Source organism: Rhineura floridana, chromosome 20, assembly GCF_030035675.1.
Source record: "Rhineura floridana isolate rRhiFlo1 chromosome 20, rRhiFlo1.hap2, whole genome shotgun sequence".
In the NCBI taxonomy this organism is placed as follows: Eukaryota; Metazoa; Chordata; class Lepidosauria; order Squamata; family Rhineuridae; genus Rhineura; species Rhineura floridana.
The window spans coordinates 1,370,707-1,393,165 of record NC_084499.1 but is presented as its reverse complement, the minus strand read 5'-3'; the positions used below and the strand labels follow the sequence as shown (position 1 = coordinate 1,393,165).

General features: G+C 46.8%; 2 protein-coding genes across 10 annotated transcripts in view; both read right to left on the bottom strand.

The window, feature by feature from the left end:
• Positions 1–4,412, bottom strand: part of RABL6 (RAB, member RAS oncogene family like 6) — a 61,070-nt gene extending 56,658 nt beyond the window's left edge. Inside the window, exon 1 of one of the 4 annotated variants that reach the window (XM_061603625.1) lies at positions 4,001–4,412. In XM_061603625.1, the coding sequence (XP_061459609.1) occupies positions 4,001–4,130 (130 nt within the window). In that variant the 5' untranslated portion in view covers positions 4,131–4,412. The remainder of the gene's footprint in view (positions 1–4,000) is intronic. The other 3 variants (XM_061603624.1, XM_061603622.1, XM_061603623.1) reach the window with 3 other exon arrangements.
• Positions 4,413–7,419: 3,007 nt separating this feature from the next.
• The window catches only part of CCDC183 (coiled-coil domain containing 183), a 41,949-nt gene continuing 26,909 nt past the window's right edge, over positions 7,420–22,459 (bottom strand). For 5 of the 6 annotated variants that reach the window (XM_061604538.1, XM_061604536.1, XM_061604540.1 and 2 more), the window contains 8 exons: positions 19,945–20,073; positions 19,561–19,621; positions 18,227–18,327; positions 17,028–17,188; positions 15,218–15,383; positions 14,434–14,562; positions 10,359–10,455; positions 7,420–7,627 (listed from right to left, as the gene is read on the bottom strand). In XM_061604538.1, coding sequence (XP_061460522.1) covers positions 7,494–7,627; positions 10,359–10,455; positions 14,434–14,562; positions 15,218–15,383; positions 17,028–17,188; positions 18,227–18,327; positions 19,561–19,621; positions 19,945–20,073 — 978 coding nt within the window. In that variant the 3' untranslated portion in view covers positions 7,420–7,493. The remainder of the gene's footprint in view (positions 7,628–10,358; positions 10,456–14,433; positions 14,563–15,217; positions 15,384–17,027; positions 17,189–18,226; positions 18,328–19,560; positions 19,622–19,944; positions 20,074–22,459) is intronic. The other variant, XM_061604541.1, reaches the window with a different exon arrangement.

Genomic DNA, 22,459 nt, shown 5'->3' with positions numbered 1-22,459 from the left:
GTGCCACAACCCTCTCAATCACCTTCCCTAAGAAGGGAGTATTTGCAACCGGGCAGTAGTTGTCACAAACGAGTGGGTCCAGGGTGGGCTTTTTCAGGAGTGGTCAGATCACTGCCTCTTTCAGGACAGCTGGAATCACTCCCTCCCACAATGATGCATTGACCACACCCTGGATCCACTCAATCAAACCCCCTTGGCAAGCTTTAATAAACCAAAAAGGGCATGGGTCAACAGGAAACGTTGCTGGCCACATCACCGCAAGCACCTTGTCCATGTCATCAGGCCGTATCAACTGGAACAGTTCCCAAGAAGTTGCAGCAGACATTCATTAGACACCTCACTGGGGACTATAGGAGATGTGGATGGGGCATCAAGACTGCTATGGAGGCGAGCAACTTTACGCTCAAAGTGCCTTGGAAACAATTCACAGTGGACCCCTGAAGGGTCTAAAACTCCATTTCCTGGAATTGATGTCAACAGACCCTTGACAATATGGAAAAGCTCCACTGGATGGCTACTTGAGGATGCAATGGAGGCAGAGAAGTGGGCCTTCTTTGCCGCGCTCACTGCCACACAATAGGCACGGTTATGATGTTTTACTTGTGCCCAATCAGCCTCACTGCACGTTTTGCCACTTGCACTCTAGCCATCATCCAGCCTGTTTCAGGTGTACCAAGGTGCAAACCTGCTCCACAAGGTGCAAACCTGCTTACAGGTGTACCAAGGTGCAAACCGGGCTCCACAATGCTGGAGAGGGCACCGGGGGCAACCATGTCAACAACCCAACACACCCCACTGTTCCAAGCATGACAAGGGCTTCAACAGGGTCGCTTGCTCTATCTACTGAGAACTCCCCCAGGGCATTCAGAAATCCAGTCGATTCCATTAATCTCTGGGGGCAGACCATCTTAATCTGTCTACCATCTCTGCAGGAGAGGACTGGAGTCATAAGTCAAAACTTCACCAGGAAGTGGTGTCACCATGACAATGGGGTGACATCTACCTCCCTTCTGTTTCTGGCAGGAATGGATATATGGAATGCTCAGGGACTAGAATAGACCTTCTAGACATATGGGCAAGCAGAAGTAGTCCCAGTGATTGGCCTTCTATCCCAGCATATCCCTGTGGACCCTTAGACGGTGCTGGATTCCAGCTCCAATCAGCTCCAGTCAGCATGACCAATGGCCAGTCACATAACATCTGGAAGGCCACAGGTTTTGCACCAATAATCTCCAGCTTTTTTAGAGCCAGCAAGGAGGAGTCGGGGCTTTTCATGTTTTACTATAGATAGCTTCACCTTTCTATTCCTGACACTATCCCCCTCTCTGAAAAAAGCTTAAAAACAAAAGGTAACAGTGGCATGACTCACCTTAGATTAGGGACTGAACCACTTGAAACAAGATACACTCTCCACATCGGCCTGATGGATTTTGTTACTGAAAGGGGGTGTCAACAGCTAAAAGGCTGCCACAGCTGCCTGTTCTTTTACAGCCAAGATCCCCTTTTCAACTGGAAACGCTGCTTTTGTTAATTAAGGTTGACAGCTTGCACCATCCCTATGGTTTGGTGGCAGTAAACAACTTAGAAACAAACAAATAACTGTGTGGGGTACAAGTTTCACGTTGTTGAAGAATCATTCCAAGCTCCTCTCTGCTGACTTAATCTCCCACCCAACAAAACAGAGACATCTCAACAGAACAAAGAGGAGGTTTCCCAGAGGGATGGGACTCCACAATCAAGAAGCTGCTAATAATGCAACCTCCCTATTCACTCTTGCTGTCCAGATGCTGCTACAAAGATGGCATTAAGAGGATGACCTCAATTGATCCCAGAGATAGCAATGGGATGCAAACATTTCTACAGTATGTTGTGCCTAATGCAGTTGCAAAGGAACAATAGGCAAAAGTCCTCTTCCTGGTGCCTGCGCAGCGATGGGAAAACAGGCAGATTTTGTGGGCAATCTTAACAAAATGAAATGTGTAATCCAACCTGTCTTAATATGGAAGCCAATTCTACGCAAATGAATAGGGCTTAGTCTCAAGTGTTCATGCACAGGATATATGCTCACACAAGCATCCTACCTGCTATGCAGCTTACCAGTGACTAAACATCAGTAAGCAGAAGGTCAGGGACAAAAAAACCCTTCCAACTGCAAAACAGACATATCAAGGACACCATAAGCTACAAAATGGCATTCTAGTATTCTAATCAGACCACAGTTCACAGAGCACAGCCTTGGGAAAAGCAATTTAAAGCACTATGCACCAAAATCAAGCTTTTAGGAACCACCTACAAAGTAAAGACTTTTTCCAGTCCTGCACATAGGCAGGAAGAACAGTATTCACACCTTTCTGTGTCCCAGGGCAGCATGAATACATCTGGTTTCACAAGCTGCTAGTGCAAAAAAAACTATTACTTGCCCCAGGCAAGCAACTATGAGTTTGAGTAACACAAACATAAGTCATTGTGATCTGGATTCATGCAAGTGTCTTTTCAGCACAGATGGCCTAGATATGAATTCTACACATAAAGACTGAGCAGATGTGAACCTGGATTTCTAAATATAACATTGCAGCAACTGGTTCTCAGTGTTGTGGATCTTGGCTAAGGCCCTCGGTGTGTTTAGAAGTGCTGATTTCTGGTGAACCAAAGAAAGCCTCAGACCTAAGACTAGCACCCCTTATTCTGCTACTTCGCTGTTTTATTATCTCAAACACATTCCTTCCCTTAGACAGTCTTAATCTTCTATGCATTCCTTCAAAGGCAGTCCATGCCCTTCTCTGCCCCCCCAACCAGAAGAACATTATCTGCAAAGCAGCCTTCCACCTCCCAAGCACAGGCACCACCTCCACCCCTACCCCTCCACACTTACACAAAATAGGGCAAATCCTCATCTGGTCTTTCCCTCAATGAGCTCTTTTTGTCCTCTGAAAGCAAGAAGCAATCCCTACCCACTGCATCCCCTCCACGCAAAGGGAATCCACTCCTGCAGAGGCTAGCACTATTCTCCCACACATATAGCCCCATATGAACTACCTGGGACAGAGACAGGCCACTGGTTCATCCATCAAGCTCTCCCCGGTCTTGTGCAGAACGGGGTCCTTCCCGAGCCCTACTTCCTTCCACATGGAACTCTCATCCATCCTTCTCATTTCAGCTATTATTGATTTGTTACATTTATGTGCAATACTGAAAAAAGTATATGTGATTCTCTCTCATACACACCTCTTTCCCACCCACCCCCAACCAACCGTTGAGGTAGATTAGCCAGAGATTGAGTGACAAGCCCAAGGTCATTCATTTCACATGCTTCATAGCCAAGGCAGGTTTTGAAACTGGCATCCTTAGCCTTGCACTATTAGGTCACACGTGTTCTCACTCACACACATGCCCCTACTTCACCTCTCCCTGCAACCACCATAAAAGAAAACTCTAAACAGTGTCACCAAGATCCTTTCGACTGGGGGAACCTCTCCGTGCACGCAAACCAGTTAGGAGGGAGAATTCAAGACAGTCAAAAGGAAGCACCTCTTCACACAGCACCGAATTTCACTCTGGGCTTCCTTCCCACAAGACGCAGCAGCAGCCATCAGTTTGGACGGCTTCGGAAGAGGGTTTGAGAACGGACACGGCTATCAATGGCTACTAGTACAGGGGCAGCATACCTCTGAAAACCAGCGGCTGGGAGAGCGGCTGCTGTTGTGCCCAGGCCCACTTTTAGGCACATCTGGTTGGCCACTGAGGGAAGCTGAGGCTGTGCCAGGTAGCCCCCCTCCGGCCTGGCCCTGCCGCGGGGCAGTTCTGCTGCTTCTTAGGCTGCGCCCCATTCCTTCAAAGCCAGCCGCCCAACTTCCTAATATCTCCCCAATCGATGACAAACAGGCGGCGCCGCCGGCGGAAGACCCGCCACCCAACGACCGCTCCCCATCGCCCCTCCCAGTAGGCCGAGACCCCTTTTCTTTATTGCCCCCCCCAGAGCCCCCCCCCGCCAGCCACTCACTATTATACTGGACGCCTTTGGCGAAGCGCCTCTGCAGCGCCTGGTTCATGGACTGCAGCCCCGCTGGGATAGGCTTCTCCCGCCCCGGGGCCTGGTCCGAGCCCACCAGCTTCTTCAGGGCAGAAAACATCCTGGCAGGCGGCGGCGGCGCTGCTTCTGCTGTGGAAGGGCCGGCCTGGGCGGGGCCCTGAGGGGAGAGGAGGGGCGGGGAGGGAGGAAGGGAGCTCGCTCGCAGGCGAGGCAGGTTACATCGCCGGCCGCCGAGGGACAGGCCCCCGCGCGGCCATCAACGCCAGCGCCGCCGCCTCGGCCGCCAGCGCCGCCGCCATCTTGCCTCGGCCTCTTTCTCTCTCTAAGCAACCAAAGGGAAGGAGGGAGGGGCGAGCGAGTAAATGAAGACGGCCTATGGCGGCTCGCGAGGGACAACCAGGAGACGAGGGCGCGGCCCCATATTGGCTGGGTGGCAACCTACGGGGAGCGGCAAGAGACACGGAGGCGGCGCAACGCGTCAAAGCCGCCGCCGCTACTACGGAAAGCACCTGAGAGACATTTAGGGAAGAAACGCGGTCCGCTCCCCCCCCCCTTGAGTCTTTGTAGTACCGCACTTGATTCTGGCTCAGTAAGACAGAAGACCTGTCTTTAGATGACGGCTGTGCGCTTTCAGTCAGAGTTCTATGTCCGAGTGAGACAGAAAGGACCAGGAAGACAGAAAAGTTCTACACTTAGTTTATAAGTCTGTTAGCAGAAGAGCGGCCTACGGCAAGGCGAGGAAGACAAATGCAAGAGAACGCGGCGGCCGTGCTGCCCGTCATCTTCGTTGAGCCTCATCGCTTAGCAACCAAGAAAGCGAGCCTGGAGAGCTCGTTACGGAGGCCCTCGAGGGACAGAATTATTGCCAGGCGCACGTGCTTCTGGGCCGCATCCGTCCGGCTTGCCCTCGTTTTCCACCGAGCGCGCTCTGGCATGGATGCAAGCCACTCTGGGAGGGGTGGGGGGGCGACGTGGGGTGGTTTCCCCTCCTCGAAATCTTGCTGTTCTTTACAAGTAATTAGGTGTAAGACAGCTGGAGGAAAGGGGCAGGCGCTCTCTGGACGCGCTCAGAGGCACGCTGGGTAGGCAGACCTTGCAAGACCTTGCAGGTTTAGCAGCATTATGGAATGAGACCCTTCCTTACCTCGATTACCGTACAATGCAACCCAAGCCCTGGATCCACTGGGCCGGTGGAGGGAATGAAGGCACGCCCAGGCGGGCAGGAGCCCAGGCAGCCACCACATCCGAATCCGGGGGGAGGGGGGGCAGATCCACACCATACATTTAAAGCATATGACTGGCTGCGGCAGCACCCCTGCAACCAGGGGGTTCCTACACCAGCCATAGAACTGTCACACGGGGACACCCTGTCGGAAACAGGGCCAGGCCCAACCTGAGAAGACTGGGCCCTCACCCCACTGGCCTGCAGATAAGTGCTCTCTGGACGCAGCAGCAGAGCCCCACAGCTACTCAATGTCTGGCACTGGCAATAATTTATTATTATTTACATTTATTGGTCACTTTATACAAAAAACATGCTGCAAAGTGACTTGACAAAATAAAATATGCTATGTAAAGGCAAGTTAAAACCAGAAATGTTTAAAAAGCGAACAATACAAAATACATGCAATGCTCATCGAGCAACATATTCATAAGGACAAATCCTGCCCACTCCACTAAAAGATGAGCACCCCCATAGAAGGCTTAATTACCAAATGCCTGAGAGAACAAAAATATCTTAGCCTGACACCTGAAGACCAATAAGGACGGTGCCAGGCGCATTCCACAGCAGAGAGCATTCCACAGATGGGGGACCACCACTGAAAAGGCCTTTCTCGTGTGGTCATCCTCTGCACCTCCCTTCGGTGCCGCACACAGAGAAGGGTTTCTGATGAGGACCGCAGGGTCTGGTTTGGCTCAGATGGGGAGACACGGGCATTGAGGTACTGCGATCCTGAGTTGGTGGAGAGGGGGTGTCTGAGCTGCTGCTCCTGTTCCATGTGCTGATCCAGGTGACTGCAATGGCTGCTGGGCTGGGAGCCATAGCGATGGGACTATTTGTGGCTACAGTGTGGGCCACAATGCTGCTGCTGCCACCACCGCTGCCAATGAAGAGGTGGTCCCCACTGTTGTGGTGTTGGGCATCGCACATGGATGCAAAAATATATACATGGAATGTCACAGTGCCATTCTACTCAAGGGCGAAGCTCCCTCTGAACTGTTGCTAGCAGACTGTAGTGCTTCTTTAACCCCAAAAATCCCAACACCTCCTTGGTTTTGAAACTGCGCCAGACCAAAAGGATGCCCACGACAGAGTAGAACCTTCAGCACTGGGCAATAGGCAGCGTTGCTAACAAGATGCTTTCCCCACCACCACCACCAAACCCATGGCCCCAAATCCACCAAAATCTGACCTTAACCTGCTAGACACCGTGTTTGATAACATTTTTGCATGATTGTAGATAACAGAATTTAAAAGTACTAGCAATTGTTGGTGGGGGGAAAGGGGAAAACTTTTGAGGAGAGGGCAGCTCTCAAATTTGGCACTTAGCTCTAATGGAAAAATTGATGTTTGCAATACGAGCCAGAAGAGCTGAAAGAACAATTTTTTTGTGTCATTTGGTCTGTATGTTTGGTTGGTTGGCTAGTCTGAAAACAGGATGATGTACTAGATGGGCCTTTGGACTGATCCAGCAGGCTCTTCCTGTGATGATTATAAGATGCAGTGTTTACACAAAGGATATCTGACAGAGGTTTCTCATTGGTGAGGCAGGGGCACTCTGTGCATGCTCATTTATTTCTGAGGCTTACAGTTCCTGCTCTGTGAGAGGAAGCTGTGGTTTGCAAGGAGGAAGTTAGTAGGGCTTAATAAAACCCCTTAGGCTGCATCACACTTTCATTGAGCAGAATGTTGCCTGCATGTTTTCCTTCTCAGTAAGCCAGTTGGCAAGAACCTTCTTGTCTGTATACCTTTAAAAAACAAGCACACCAGAGGATTTGGAGACTTCACTTAATAATCCTGCTCTCTGTCACTGGTTCATTGTGTGGGGTTGGGTTCATTACTCTGGTGTCCTTTCAATCAAAGAAGTAGCCAGCTAGCCATGGCTTGCAACAGAAAATGTAACAATAGTCAAGTAGCACTTTAGAGGCTGTATACAGGAAATTTCCCACTAGCCACTAGACAGGAAAATTCGCCACCAGACATGCACCTAAAACCCCTAGATATAGGAGGGGGATCACTAAATTGGCAACAGTGGCAATAGGGTGAGAGGGGGCAGTGAGCCCTGGGGTGAAAACGGAGTGTGGCAAGCATGCCCACCCTTTTCTTTAATCATTGAAATGCCGCTGCCTAGGTGGGGTATAGCGGAAGAGCCGCATGCACAAACCGACCAAAGAAACAAAACAAATTTATTAATTTGATTTTGGGAGAGGGGACATAACTTAGGGTAGGATCTGGGAAGGCTCATTTTTTGGAGGAGACTCTCTGCTTTTTCTTGGTAACCTTTGTCTTGTCCTCGATGAGTTTCAAGCCGTGCTTCTTGATCTCCTCTCGGTTGGGCACATAGCTGTGGTCAATGTCTGCAAAGTTGAATGCCTCTGCAAAAAAGAAGGAATGTTTTAAGGAGAAAGAACAAACTATGGAACACAAAAGGGGGGAAATGGGAGAGGTGCAGGGAGGAGGAAGAATTCCTTGAGTGAATTAAAAGGTTACTTGTTATTTTCAATACATCTCCTTCAATAACATAAGGTGTCACACTAAAGACAGTAGGCTGCCTTATGGCACTTACAACTTAAAGTTTGATGATGGAGATACAAGAGGTGGCTGTAGCATTGCAGCTTTTTCAACACAAAGGGGGGGAAAGGTCCCCGGGACAATGCAGGGGGGCTGGTACTGGGTGCAGAACTCAGCATCCTGTGAATCTCAGGGTTCATTAAAATAATAAAAAAGCAGGTTTCTAGCTCTCAAGGCTGCACTGAAAGCTCCTGAGCAATAGCTTAGCAAACTCAGGAGCTATTTATATTTTATTCTTTGTATTTTTGTGTTGCAGCTTGAGTACGCTTGTGCCAGAAAGGCTGGATAGAAATTCTTGTCATTAAAAATAAGATATGTACCCATAGCTCACAATCAGCCAAAGTTAAGCACTTTTAAATTAATTTAATTTCAATGCAAGATATTTAAGCATGTGCTTTAAATCAATGGGACTTAAATAACTCTCTCCAATTCAGTTTTACTCAGAGTAAACTTAGTGAAATTAATGGGCCTAAGTTACTCATGTGGGTCTACTCTAAGTAGGATTAGCACTGGCTACAACCCATAGTGCTTAATTTGACTGGATTGCAGATTATCCTGGTACAGAATTATGCCTTTCTATTTATTTCAGCACAGAGTATGTACAGTATAGAAGTCACCTAGAAACAGCCATTCATTCCACCCAGCTGCAGTAGAGGAGGAGAGAACAGTAGTGTACTGGCAAATTCAGAATCAGGGTCCCTTTTTGCTGCTGGGTTGAGAATGGGATCCTTGTTAATGTCTTCTCCCATAACAACAGATGTCCCTAGGAGCCAATCATCATGAAAGCAGAGAGTGTTAGCTACTGAGAAGAGTCTTCTCACTGGCTGACTCACCTCCTTTAACTCCAATTGGCTTGTAGGATGCTGAAGACATAGGGACCCTGCTCCCAAAAAAATGAAGGGGTCTAAGACACACACACCCGAGACCCTGAACAACTACACTCCTGGGGGAGGGAAGGAATGCAGGCCCACTTCACCACACAGCAGAGTGACCAGCAACTTTTGGCTCTTCCTCATTTCCTTGAGCTTTTCCCACCCAGCTGGCCATTAGAAGCACCTGTAACCAAGACCTTGCTCCTGAGTTTGCTTATTTCCTTGTCCCTCCCAATCCATTTTCCTTTTGTGTTGTGTTAGACTGTACCCATGAAGGCAGGGGTGTGGTTGTTGTTGTTGTTTTTATGTTAAGATGCTCGCAGAGCCTTTTTTGGCAGAAGAGCAGGATAAAGATGATTTAAATACATAAATAGCGGTGAGTGGTTAATGGGGGTGCTCTCAACTAGATTAGATAGATAGATAGATAGATAGATAGATAGATAGATAGATAGATAGATAGATAGATAGATAGATAGATAGATAGATAAAACAGTCTTGGTCAAAGAAATGGATCTTTAGGAGGGACTTTGCCTGTACTTACATTGCACACATACAGGTTTTGTAGCCCTTTAACTGTCACTGCTTCCCCCAGTGGTACTTCAGGATTTGGAGGGTCCTTGGACAAGACATCCTCCACGGCACCCCCTCCCTCAGGACCTCCACCTCCTCACCACCATTATCTCCAGCTGCTGCATCGTCATCATCACTTGCCTGCTTGCCAACCAGAGGGTAAAACGATGATCCACCAGTCAGCACTGTTTTCTGAGCTGGAGGAAGAGGCAGGTGCAGCACCTGGTTGCAATAGTCCAGTTGAGGAGCAGGGCCTGGGGGCTCTTGCCAGTGAACCCCCTGCTGGGGTATGGGCCCTCAGCGGATGCCCAGCCATGCTGCCCTTGACAGCAGGCCTTGGTTCTCTCCAAACGCATGGCAGTGGTCAAAGCAGGGCGTGCTGCCGTGATATCTTACTTGTTTTCAAGGGCCATAATCTTGCCTAGCTGAAAGCAAAACCCTTCTGCTTCTTTGCTTCTCCCACTTCAAGCAGTGATTTGGGGAGGAATGCAGACAGATATATCTGTCTGAGATCACCAAGCTGCCCTCACCCACACAACTATAATTCCCAGGATCCCCATGATATTAAACCATTTCCAGAGGGGTAGCAGTGTTGGTCTTTAAGCTGCCACAAGATCCTCATTATTTTAGCTGTTAAATCAGTTTGTCTCTGGGCTCTTGATTTGGGGGTAGGGGGTGGGGAACCAGCCATCTCAAACAGAAGTAGTCATACAGTGTCAAATCACAAATCCTGAAATTCTTTATGTCAGGAGTAAGGAACCTGTCACCTTTCAGCCATTGGAGTCCAGCTCCCATCATCTTGACCATCCTGGTGCTGATGGGAGGTGGATTCCAGAAATAAGAGCGTTAGGATTTGTTCTGTGGAAGTGAACTGTGGGGTGGAAGAGGAACCAAACTGGCTGGGGCCGGGGTGATCCATTTCCAGAAACCATATGAATCTGTCTTATACGGTCTCAGGCCAATAGACTTTCCCAAAACCTGCTATATTGGATACTTTCAGATGGAGACATGGGGAATTCTGCAACATGAAAGCAGCTGCTCCTGCACTGAGCTTCTGTGGCCCCTGCTGATATGCAGATTGACACAGGCTTACCTCTGACATCTTCTTCATCGTCCTCATATGTGATTCTCAGGTTCTGCGGTTCATCTCTGGTACTTTCCTCTAGGAGATTCCTGACCTGTATAAAAGTCTGCAGAGATCAGAGATTAGAATTAGAGTGTGCCAGTTGTGGAAATTATATGAGGGCATATATATGCACCCTCTCCACCATGTACACAAGGACCACACATCTTTCCATGCCTGTAACCCTTACTGACTGGAGCAGATTATAAAGTGGTCAGTCTGTAAGCACCTTGAAAACAAGGCAATGCACTGGTCAACACTAATTTTATTGCCAATGATGTTTGATCGATTTTAGGGTAACTTTGTGTCGCTGATTCCGAATATGGCATCGGTTTTGCTAGATTGGCTCTAATTTTTGAGATAATGGATGCCCCCATTGAAAAACATAACAAATTCAAAAAAATTAATGGTCAGGCATAGCCTACCCACAAATGACATGGAAACTGTCTCAAATCATACAAAAGTAAACACATGAAATACCTAATGGCGTTGTATTCAGTACAATAACATTAAAACAAAGTAAGCTGATTCAGATAATCACAATTAATGCATAGAAAAACGCTGTGTGTACGATTTTCTTTTATGTGGGGCATCAGGACAATCACGTTGGAGGCTCCAGCAGTAGTCTGCCATCATGTGTCTGTCCCATCTGCCTTGATACCTTTCCTCCATCACCTTTATATCCTGATGGAACCTCTCCCCTTGTTCCTCACTAAAATCACCAAGATTATCCGGAAATCTGTCTAAGTGGCTTTGGAGATAGTGTACCTTTATGCTCATATTAGTACCCAAATGTTTAAAGTTAGCGAGCATGTTTTGCACCAGTTCTTCATAATTGTCTGCTTTGTGGTTACCCAAGAAGTTCTTGACAACTGAGACATAACTGCACCAGGCAGAAGCTTCAACATCATTCATAAATTTAGTGAAATTCAAATCATTGATGAGTTTATGAATTTTAGGACCATCAAAGATTCCTGCTTTTAGTTTTTCCATAGTCAGTCCAAGGAACGATCTACAAATGTATTTGAAGCAATCACCATCTTTGTACAAGGCCTTAACAAATTGCTTCATCAGTCCAAGCTTGATAAGGAGTGGTGGGAGAATGATTTTTTCTCTGTCAACCAATGGCTTGTTAATGATGTTCGCTGCACCTACAGTCATGTGTTCCCTTGAAGGCCATGTCACTTTTTCCCAATGATCTCGCTTTGCCCTACTATCCCACAAGCAGATGAAACAAGGGTACTTCGTGTATCCACTTTGCTGCCCAAGCAAGAAGTTCACCATCTTTAGATCAACACAAATAGACCACTGGTGCTCATGATAGCAGAGCTTCTGCAAGACCATTTTGATATTTTCATATTCTTCTTTAAGTTTTGTTGAGTGAGCAATTGGAAGAGATGCATAGCGGTTACCATTGTGCAATAAAACACATTTCAAGCTTCTGGTGGAGCTGTCTATAAAAAGCTGCCAATCTTCTGGTCGATATTCCGGTAGTCCCATTTGGAGAAGAAGTCCAGGAATGTTATTGCAGTATACAAGTTCTTCATCTTGGCTGAAGTATGGAAGAAGTCCCTCCTCTCTTGTCCAATAAGCTGTTATGTTAGCTTCCGGCTGTAGACAGTTCTTTAGCCTGGATGATAAAAGTTCAGATGCTTGCTTTGACAGACTGAGGTCTCGTATCAGATCATTGAGTTCTTTTTGGGAGAACTGCTCAGGTGTTGAAAAGCTTTCTTCATATCCACTTCCAGGGCTACCACCTGTGCTACACTCCACGTCCAGCATTTCTTCAACATCTGACAATGGAAGGTCAGGCAGTGAGGTAAACACTGGTATGGGAACGTCTTTGCTGTGTGGCACAGGTCGCCTTGCTGAGTCCAAATCAGGATACTCCCACTTATGTTTCTTGTAGCGATTGAAGCCTTTCACATTCACAACACAAAAATAACAATCATCGTGATGGTTTTGCGGCTCTATCCACACCATAGCACACCAAAGTTTAAACGTTTCCTTTCTCCATTTTTCCACTGTCGTAGGCACTCTACACAGGTTTTGCAAACGTTATGGGGAGCCCAAGACTTAGCTTGATCTCCAAGCTTCCAAAATAAGCAAGATATGCTTGTTTTACAAAGTCAGTGATGTTTTTTCTTTGTTTTTGCAGAGTGTATTCGCCACAAATGTAGCAGAATGCATTAGGATTGTTTAAGCAGCCTCTTCGTGACGAACTCATATTCCTCTTCAAAAAAAAAAAAAGTATCAATATGATATTATATGCAATGGATAAACTTGCAAAACAATGTTCAAGAGTAAAAAGACAGACCAAACCCTGCTGCATATGTCAGCAGCTACAGGTCATATTGGGGTACAATAGTCATTTGAGAGGTATCCATTATCTCAAAAACTAGAGCCAATTCAGCAAAACTAATGTCATTTTTGGATTTAGCACCCCCAAAATACCCTAAAGTCATTCAAACATCCTTGGCAACTAAAATAAATTTTTTTTTGTTGGGCTGATTACCAGAAGAAGCCACCACGGATTTATCAAGAACAAATCCTGCCAGACTAATCTCATTTATTGATCCAGTAACCTCCATTGGTAGACTGTGGGAATGCTGTGGACATAATATATCCTGTGTTCTGCAAAGCTTTTGACAAAGTGCCCCATGATATTCTGATTAGCAAGCTAGCTCAATGTGGGCTGGCTGGAACAATGCCCTGGGCTCCTGCTGGGAGGGCGGGCAGGATATAAATCAAATAATAAATAGAAATAAATAATAAAAATAATAAATAAACAACTATCAGGTGGCTCTACAGTTGAATCGTACTGAAAGAGTGCTTATCAATAGTTCCTTCTCAAACTGGAGGGAGGTAACAAGCGAGGTACCACAGGACTCAGTCCTGGGCCTAGTGCTCTTCAGCCTTTTTATTCATGATTTGGATGAGGAGGTGCATTGTAGATGATATAAAATTGGGAGGGATAGCTAATACCCTGCAGGACAGATACAAAATTCATAGGGATCTTGATAGGCTGGAGCATTTGGCTGAAAACAAAAGAAAAATTTAACAGGGATAAGTGCAAAGTTCTACTCCTAGGAAAAAGAAACCAAGTGCACAGTTTCCAAATTGTTTGAAGTATTGGTTCCCCTCTGTTTGGCACTGGTTAGGCCTCATCTTGACTACTGCATCCAGTTCTGGACTCCACACTTTAAGAAGGATGCAGACAAACTGGAACAGCTTCAGAGGAGGGCAACAGGGATGATCAGGGGACTGGAAATAAAGCCCAATGAGGAGAGACTGAAAGAACTGGGGACATTTAGCTTTGAAAAGGTAAGACTGAGGGAAGATACGATAGCACTCTTCAAGTACTTGAAAGGTTGTCACACAGAGGAGGGCCGGGATCTCTTCTTGATCGTCCCAGAGTGCAGGACACAGAATAATGGGCTCTTGCAGGAAGCAACTGAACATCAGGAAAATCTTCCTAGCAGAGTGGTATGATAGTGGAACCAATGACCTAGGGAGGTGGTGGACTCTCCAACAATGGAAGCATTCAAGAGGCAGCTGGACAGCCACCTGTCAGGTATGCTTTAAGTTGGATTCCTGCACTGAGCAGGGGGTTGGACTTGATGGCCTTATAGGCCCCTTCCAACTCTACTATTCTATGATTCTATGACTTCAAAGACAGGGCAAAAGTTCTCACCCTTTACCTTGGTAGGAGTGGTATTGGTTGCTAGGCACACAAATAGGTCTGAGATGAGACTAGCCAAAAAGCCGAAGGCTGGATGGACAATATTTTCAAGGGTGGGGGAGGTGAGCATGCCCTGCAGAGCCCCTTGTCCCTCCCTGATGGCAAGCAAAACCAGGATACATTGAGCAAACTACAGATACATATGCAAATATGTACACATTTTCTTTATGTGTGCAGGTTGCAGGAAAGCGTCAACCTTTCCTGGCACAGAATCTTCCTTTTTTCTTTTTTTAACTTTCAGCAGGACTTAACCTGCTACCGGAAGATGGGTTCATGGAGGGGGCTGCTTGACTGAGAGCCTACCTCGTTGTACTCTTCTTGGCTGAAGTCGTAAATCGGCAACTGGGCTGTCGCTTTGACCAAATACAACAGCTTCGTTTCACAGAACTGCAGCTTGTCGAACATGTCCCCTATCTCCCCGCGGAACTCCTCCTGAAATCGAGAAGTTACGGCTGAGAAACAGAGCCTTTTCCTCACCAACTCTCCACCCTCATACCTCCAGCTGAAGCCAAGCCTATCACTTTCGTTTCTAGCTTTCTACTAATGAACGTCATGTCCAATTTTAAAATATAATTCCAGAGAAACATTTTTTACCCGGTCAGGTCACGGACTGCTAGTGGTGGCCCCATTGCTGAGAGTGTGAATGACCCAACCATGCTTGCCAAAGCAGCCTTGCCCAACCTGGCGCCCCCCAGTTGTTTTGGACTCCAACTCTCATCAGCTCCAGTCATCACCACCATGAGATGCTAGGCCTGGTGGCAGCAGGGCTGTGCTGACTGGGACTGATGGCAGTTTTTAGTCCAAAAGCTCTTGGGAAAGGCTGCAATAGAGAGAGAGACAAGGAAGAATCCCCACATCCCACCTGAGGCTGCTCTTGGGGACAAACAGCCGGTGTGGTAAATCACAAAGATGAAACAAGCAGACTCCTCTGGGAGCGTCTGCTTGGCGCATATGGCAGCCTTTGTCATTTCTTTTTCTCCAGGAACACCTTAAAGGATCTCTCCATGCGGAAGGATTTCTGCCCTAATGGAGGCAAGGTTGTTGGTGGGAAGGACTCAGAGACGTTTGGACGATGCTGCCGACGCACCTGGCCTGGCCTGGCGATGCCACACAGCCTCATGATGAGGTTGTCGACTCCATTTTCAAAATGGAGCAGAAGTTCCTGGTTCTGGCACACCTGGGCCTGGACCTTCTTGAGCCGCTCCTCCTCTTCTTCCAGAACCGTCCTCAGCTCCTCCTCCAACTTCCTGGAGCTGGAAAGGAATTGGGAACAGGACAGCAACATTGGCTGGACAAAGGGACTTGCCCCCCCCCAAATGTATGTCCCAGGCAAATACTAAGGGCAATGCAAGATGTCATGCAACTGAGTGCAACTTTCTGAGCTCCCCAAAACGGAGAGTTCTGGGCAACTCCAAAGCTTGCACCCAGTTTTATGACACTTTTGTTGGCCTAATAAAGGTCTTGCCCTAAAATGGACTTTGGGGTTGATTTCGTAGGACAATACAGTGACCTGAACTCTTTGCAGGAGAAGATAAGGGAGTTCAGCATTCCCTGCTCATGTGGGCACACAAGGTGCCTTATACCAGGTGGGTACTGTGTGCCTCCTTGACCCGGCTGACCGTCAGCAGCTCTCCAGGATCGAGAAGGGCCTTTCCCTTCGTCACTCACTGCCTGGTCCTTTTAGCTAGAGATTGAACTGGGGGCCTTCTGCATGCAAAGCAGGGGCTCTACCGCTGAGCTACAGCCTGCCTCCAGAGTTGTTCCCTACGCCTACTCAAAACTCCTCTTAGAAACTTCTTCACAGAGGCTTATCATATTACACGTGGTATGGCGAAAACAGAGAGGCAATTATTTCCTCATAATTCATAATTATTTCTGTAATAATTCTCAAATATGGGATGATCCAGTGAAAGTGATTAGCAAGAAATTCAGAACATTCCACAGGAAGGACCTCTTCGCACAACGCAGAGTTAACTTATGGAACTGGCTACCACAAGATGTAAATAAATAAAAAATGGTAAAAAAAACAAATAAAGATGTTGTGAGGGGAGAGCCACACACACACACCAGCAGGAGGACTTTAGAAGGCGTTTAGAACAATTCATGGAGGAGGAAGCAGGGGGAGAGGTCTTTCGCAGGCTATTAGCCAGGATAGCTAAATGGAACCTCCATGTTTAGAGGTAGTCTACCTTAATGCCACTTGGATCCTAAGAAGAGCCCAAAGGCCTATGTAGTCTAACACTCTGCTTGCCTTTGGGAAGCCAACAAGTGGATCATGAGTGCAGTAGCCCTCTCCCAGTCTTTTCCCCAGCAACTGGTATTCAGAGACAGATGCTCTCTGATTATTGGAGGTACTATACAGCCATTGTGACTTGAAGCCACTGAGAGCCTTACCCTCCATGAATTTGCCTAATCTCCCTTTAAGGCCATCCAGTTGCTGGGGTGGGGGGCAAGGAGAAAGCAGGTGCACTCAGGTCCTGCTTGTGGGCTTCTGGGACACAGGATGTTGAAGTTCCTTCCATTTCAGTGGGTCTACTCTGAGTAGGATTAACATAGAATGCAGCCCTCTGTATTCTCAGAGTGGCGCCATCTGTGCTCCTTCAGTTTTGCCAGTCGTGAGCGAAGGGCGTTTCCCCAAAGGAAGGCCCCGCTCCTTAATTGTAAAGAGTAAGAAGGACAGGCTGCAGTTGCCCATAGCGAGGCAAGGGCACTCTGCACATGCTCAGAGGTACACTTCTTTCATTGTGAGCTTCCCATCTGAAGGTGGTGGATCAACATGCATTACTAGAGGAAGGAGGATGGATGTGCAAAGACGACCTGCTGCCATCAGAGGATTCCCCCCCCCCGCCATCCACTCCCCTGGGCAGCTTCACAATCTGCTGCTGGCAGGTGGGTACCTGATGGAGCTTGGGGTCTGGTGGAATTTCAGCTCGGCCTGCTCCAGCTCCAGCTCCTTCAACTGGCCCTTCAGCTCCCTCCGCTTTTTCTCACATTCCGCAATCTGCTGCTGCAAGTTCTCCTCAGACTTTTTCTGGGCCATGAACCTCCCAGCAATATCCTGAAGGGGATGGGGAGAGAGGTCCGAATGAGAACTGTGAACAACGACAGCACAAAGGCACTACCAAACAAAAACACACTGCATAACTTTTGCAGTAGGTGCTGGGGATTCTTGGGGGGGGGCAGCTTCTAGACCCACAGCTCTCCCAGAGTTCCTGAACCCACTCGCCTCAACATTTCTGGCTACGAGTCTGAGGACCATTTGGAATGCAGGCATGGGCTCAGTTGCTACCCCCCCAAAAAAAACCCCACAACCCTAACACATAGAAAACTAGCATGCCAGGTTACAACCCTTCTCCTTGACACTGAGTTTTCTGTATGCAGGGAATCCAAGCATGTGAGCCCCTCTCCTTAGCCTGAAATGGTATATAGCCTATCTGGGGCAGGCCTGAAAGTAAACATGGGGGCAAGGGATTCTTTGGGGACCTCAACATTTCACTCCTGTCTTGCTCCTCCTTGCCAATCGCGTGGGGTATCCCAGCACTCTGGCCACCCTTCGCCTTAATGACAGAACACAGGACAAGGCTGCCTTATACTGGATCAGATTATCGGTCCCGCTAGCCCACGGCTATCATTTGCTTTGACTCTCAGTGACTCTCCGGGGTGCCCTTCCCCTTCCCATCCCCTGCTCCCTGGTCCTCTGAAAGCAGAGGCTGTAGAGGTGGAGCCTGGGGCTTTCTGCATGCAAAGCAGGGGCTCTCCCCAGGGAAACAGCAAGGCCAGGAGGTGCTTTAGTCTGGGCATGCTTAGCTCTGACTGGCAGCAGCTCTCCAAGGTCTCCAGCAGAAAGAAAGGTCTTCCCTGTCACCTGCTGATCTTTCTGAGAGGAGATGCTGCTGGGGATCAAACCTGGGACCTCTGCACGTGCCCCCCAAAAGGGTCCCTCTCTAGAAAGAGGCAGCCGGTCCACGAGCCCTGTCAATCCCCAACAATGCTGCCGTATTGCTTTCTGGGAGCTCAGTCTCCGAGCCTGGGCCAGGGGCCCGGACTGTGCTTGATCACATCAGAATGCAGCCAAAGGGGCACAGAACTACAATACCCAGAGATGGGAACACTGGACTGCGCACTTGATCTTGTCCACCTCCATGGTCACAAGACTCTGATACTCAATCTGGGCTTTGGAGGCCTCCAGCTTTGCACCTGAGAGTCGGGGAAAGCAACAAAAGAGGTCAGAAAGAAACGAAGGGAGCCTGCAGTTCCTTCCAGCTAAGAATCCCCAGAGCATCCTTCCCCAGCCTGGTGCCCCATCCAGCATGGCCACTGCTTTAGGAGACGCAAAGCAGGACAGATGATGGGCTGGATGTGGACTGTTAGATTGGAGCTGAATCCTGAAAAGACGGAGGTGTCCTGAGTTCTCCAATCCGGGAGCAGATTCGTGGCCTGGGGGGGGGTGCTCCTGGATCCAACATGGTCACTCAAGGCTCAGGTAGCCTCCTTGGCTAGGAGCCCTTATTTCCAGTTGCAGCTGGTTAGTGAGCTATGGATAGAGATGACTTGGCCACTGTACCCCATAGTTTGTATTCTACTCAGAGCAGACCCACTGAAATTAATGAACCTATGTCAGCCATGCCTACTAACTTCAATAGGTCTACTCTGAGTAAAACTGGCACTGAATACCACCCCTAGCTCTGTTAACTTCAAGACTGGATTATTACAATGTGCTCCACGTGGGGCCGCCCTTGAAAACAACATGGAAAATTCAACTGGTCCAAAATGTAGCATCCAGATTGTTAGCTGGGGTTCCACTAGATCTCATGTGACTCCTGTTTCGATTGCTGCTTTGTTTCTAGGCCCAGTTCAAGGTGCTCACATTAGCATTTAAAACCCTAAATGACTCAGGCCCCACATGGCAGAACAGTCATTTCTAGCCCTGCAGATCCTCTTAGGTGTTATGATCAGAACTACCTCTCGGCAGTTGCACTACCCTGAGAAATTCAGGGGATGGTGGCCTGGGAGGGGGCACTCTTTGTGGTAACCCCTAAAGTGTGGCATTCCCTCCCCACAGGAATGCTTCTGGCATCTGGTGTGAAGATGCACCTCTTTTCCCTGTCCTTTGACACCTACATACATATTGGACTCACCCTATTATCCTGACTGTAATTTGTTTTAACTGATTTAAGTATTGTCATTTTAAATTGATGCAATCTGCCATGGGACCCTGTGATGAAGGGCAGGTAAGAAATCATCATCATCTCATCTCTGATCCCTCTAGCTGAATCTTGATGAACCTAGAGGACTTGGAAGCGCTCAGATGTCTGTTCAGCTTGGTTGTTCTGTTAGTTAGTGAAGTTAGTTTATTGCTATGGATTCACAGACCCATCAAAATAAATAAAACACATCAAAATAGTTAAAATACAGTAATACAGAAAATACCTTTCAGTCCGTCACGGCCCATCAGGGTGGGAAAGTCCATGTTCACGTCACGCCGGGCTTGCTGGTAACAAAAAGGAACACGTGGATCACTGGCGTGCAGCAGAAACACCCAGCAAAGGGGCAGGTTCAGACCAAGGTCTCCATCTGCCACAACATCCTGTTGCCAGCCAGGTGCTTCTGGGAAGCACACAAGCAGGGCATGAAAGCAAGATTCCTCTCCTGCTCTTGGCCCCTAATGTATCTGTTACTCAGAGGTATGCTGTCTCTGAACATGGAGGCTCCACTTTGCTGTTGCAGAGAACAGTGTGCCGTTCCTGGGCTTGTGGCATAAAGAGAGCAGGATTCCAAGTGGGACCCCCTTCACCCTCCTCCCACAGGACTCACCATCCTCCGGTGTCTATCGCTGGCATCCTTTGTGCGGATCCTTTCAATCTGTTTCTTCTGGATGCTCAGTGAATTATCCCTGAACTTCTTCTCCGCCACTAACTCGATTTCTGTGTTAATCATGTCTTCCTGTAACGCCAGGGCAAGGGATGAGCGGGTGGGGATGGGGGGGGGTGGAGGATGGGGGGGGCAACCTTTGTAAGCTAAGAGTAAGCACATTACCATACCTGTGTATGATTCCCTCTATAATATCCTTTAAGGGTGTAATGCTGACCTTTTGACCCAGGCTACCAACCCAAATGTGGTACAGCTAATGATGATTTATATAGCACTTTTGAGTGTACTATATACATTATCTCAATAATGGGCTCCTACTGGGAGAAAGGGTGGGATATAAATCAAATAAATAAATAAATAATCCTTACAACAGCCTGTAAGGCAGGTAAACATTGACATCTCTGGAACTCCCTGCCCATTGATTAACAATCAGGCAGGTGCTTCTGCTGTATTGTTTTCAGCATCTGCTAAAGACATTTTTGTTTAGGCAAACCTACCCAGACATGTAATTTTAAGATGTATTTTTATTTTATTGTGTATATTTTTAACAACTGCTGATTTTACTTTTGTTTTGAAACTTTTTTTAGGTGAACTTGCTTTTAATATTTTGATTGTATCAATATTTTTAACTAACATTTTATATTCCATGTAAACCACTTAGAGGTTATTGACGATGAAGTGATATATACATTATGTTAAATAAATAAATGTATCTACATATTGCAGATAAAGGAGATATCACATGAACTCTTCATTTGGTCAACTGATTTTGCAGATAAAGGAGATATCACATGAACTCTTCATTTGGTCAACTGATTTTAAAAAATCTTAGTTGAGTAAGCACTCATTTGAGTATATCTTAGCTGAGTACGGGACTTAGTTGAGCGAGGAACATTTAAATATATTTGCATATTACTAAGACTTCAGTATAGGATGGTGCTTCTTTGAGGTACAAAAAGGTATGTAAGGTAACTTACAATTTTAAAGATTTTTTTTTTTTAGAAGCAAAGATCAATTGCAATTCAGCCTTTGCCAAGTGGTGCCTTCCATATGTTTTGGACTACAACTCCTAGCAGCTCTGGTAAGCACTGCATGAAGCTGATGCAAGTTGTAGTCCAAAATATCTGAAGAGCACCAGGTTGGAGAAGGCTACTTCGCAATTGCTGGGAGTAAAGCACCAATTTTTGTAACAAGTAACCTGAACCAGTGGGGGTTGACAGACCAAAAGACAACCTATTCTTCCCTCGCTGATTCCTTCCTTAATAACTACTTGTTTGTTTTTTCTCGGGCTTTACTTTCTTCCTTCCTCTTACTTTCAAGTCAGTCAGAGATAGTGTCTATGAGTGTAAGCCTCATGACTCTACAATAGCCACATGTATGTCTGTAGTGAGAATGACTTTATTTCCCAGTAGTAATAAATCTTCTCTTTATTCTTTCAACCAACAGTCTTACCAGACTATTGATTTCTGCACTCTGCTGCAATATATACTCCAATAGCAATCTCTATTTTGTCCTCACACCAGATCCAACACAGCCTTTAAGAAGAACCAAACACGGCCTCAATTTTCTTGCCATAGTTCTGATTTTTAAAAACAAACAAAAATCTAATCCTAAACAAATAATTCTTTTCCTTTCTATATTATTTTCTTATCTTCTTCATAGAACCATTCTATCAAGATTATTGGAAGAAACAAAAACAATATCTGTCAGAAGAAGTTGTATTAAATTGATTTCACTGACAACAGAGAAAACTAACAGTGCCATTCCATGCATGTTTACTCTGAAGTAAGTCCCACTGAGCACCCCCTGATAAGTGCAGGGGGTGCTTATGAGTGCAGCCTTAACTGAAATGTTCTATGAAAAGCAAACAAAAAACATCCTAAGCATGCTAGATATAAATCCATTTAAACATAAACTCAGACATAACTTGAGTGAGTTCAACAAAACCTGCTACTTGGTCGGTGTGTTTGAGATTGCAGTCTTCAGAAAGATCTTTCATGCATAAAATAAAATAAACCATCCCTTTGTCAAAAACTTATTTTCTGTTCAGCAGTTGTCTTCTTCAAGGCTGCACATATTTCCATGAAAATGCAGAAAAACAAAACAAATTTTGGGACCTGCAGAATGCAAATTTCTAAGAATCCTATTGTTCATCTAAAAAGGAAATGCAAGCTTCTAGCCCTTCTAGCATGAGAGATGTAAGGGCAATATCTGATAGATTTTAGAGGTCTAGTGGGATGACTGAATGAGATTTCAAATGAGGCAGCTCCAGAGACCCTGCATAGCTCTTACCTTCTTCCAGCTATTTGACTGTTGCATGTAAAATAAACAAAAGTGTAATTTGCATAATCTATGCAAGTTGTTCTTATTAAGATCATTAAGGAAAGCCTCGGACAGCTCCTTGAAAGTCTGGACTAAAACCCAGAGCGGATTCCCCTGCCCCACTGACTGGGAGCCA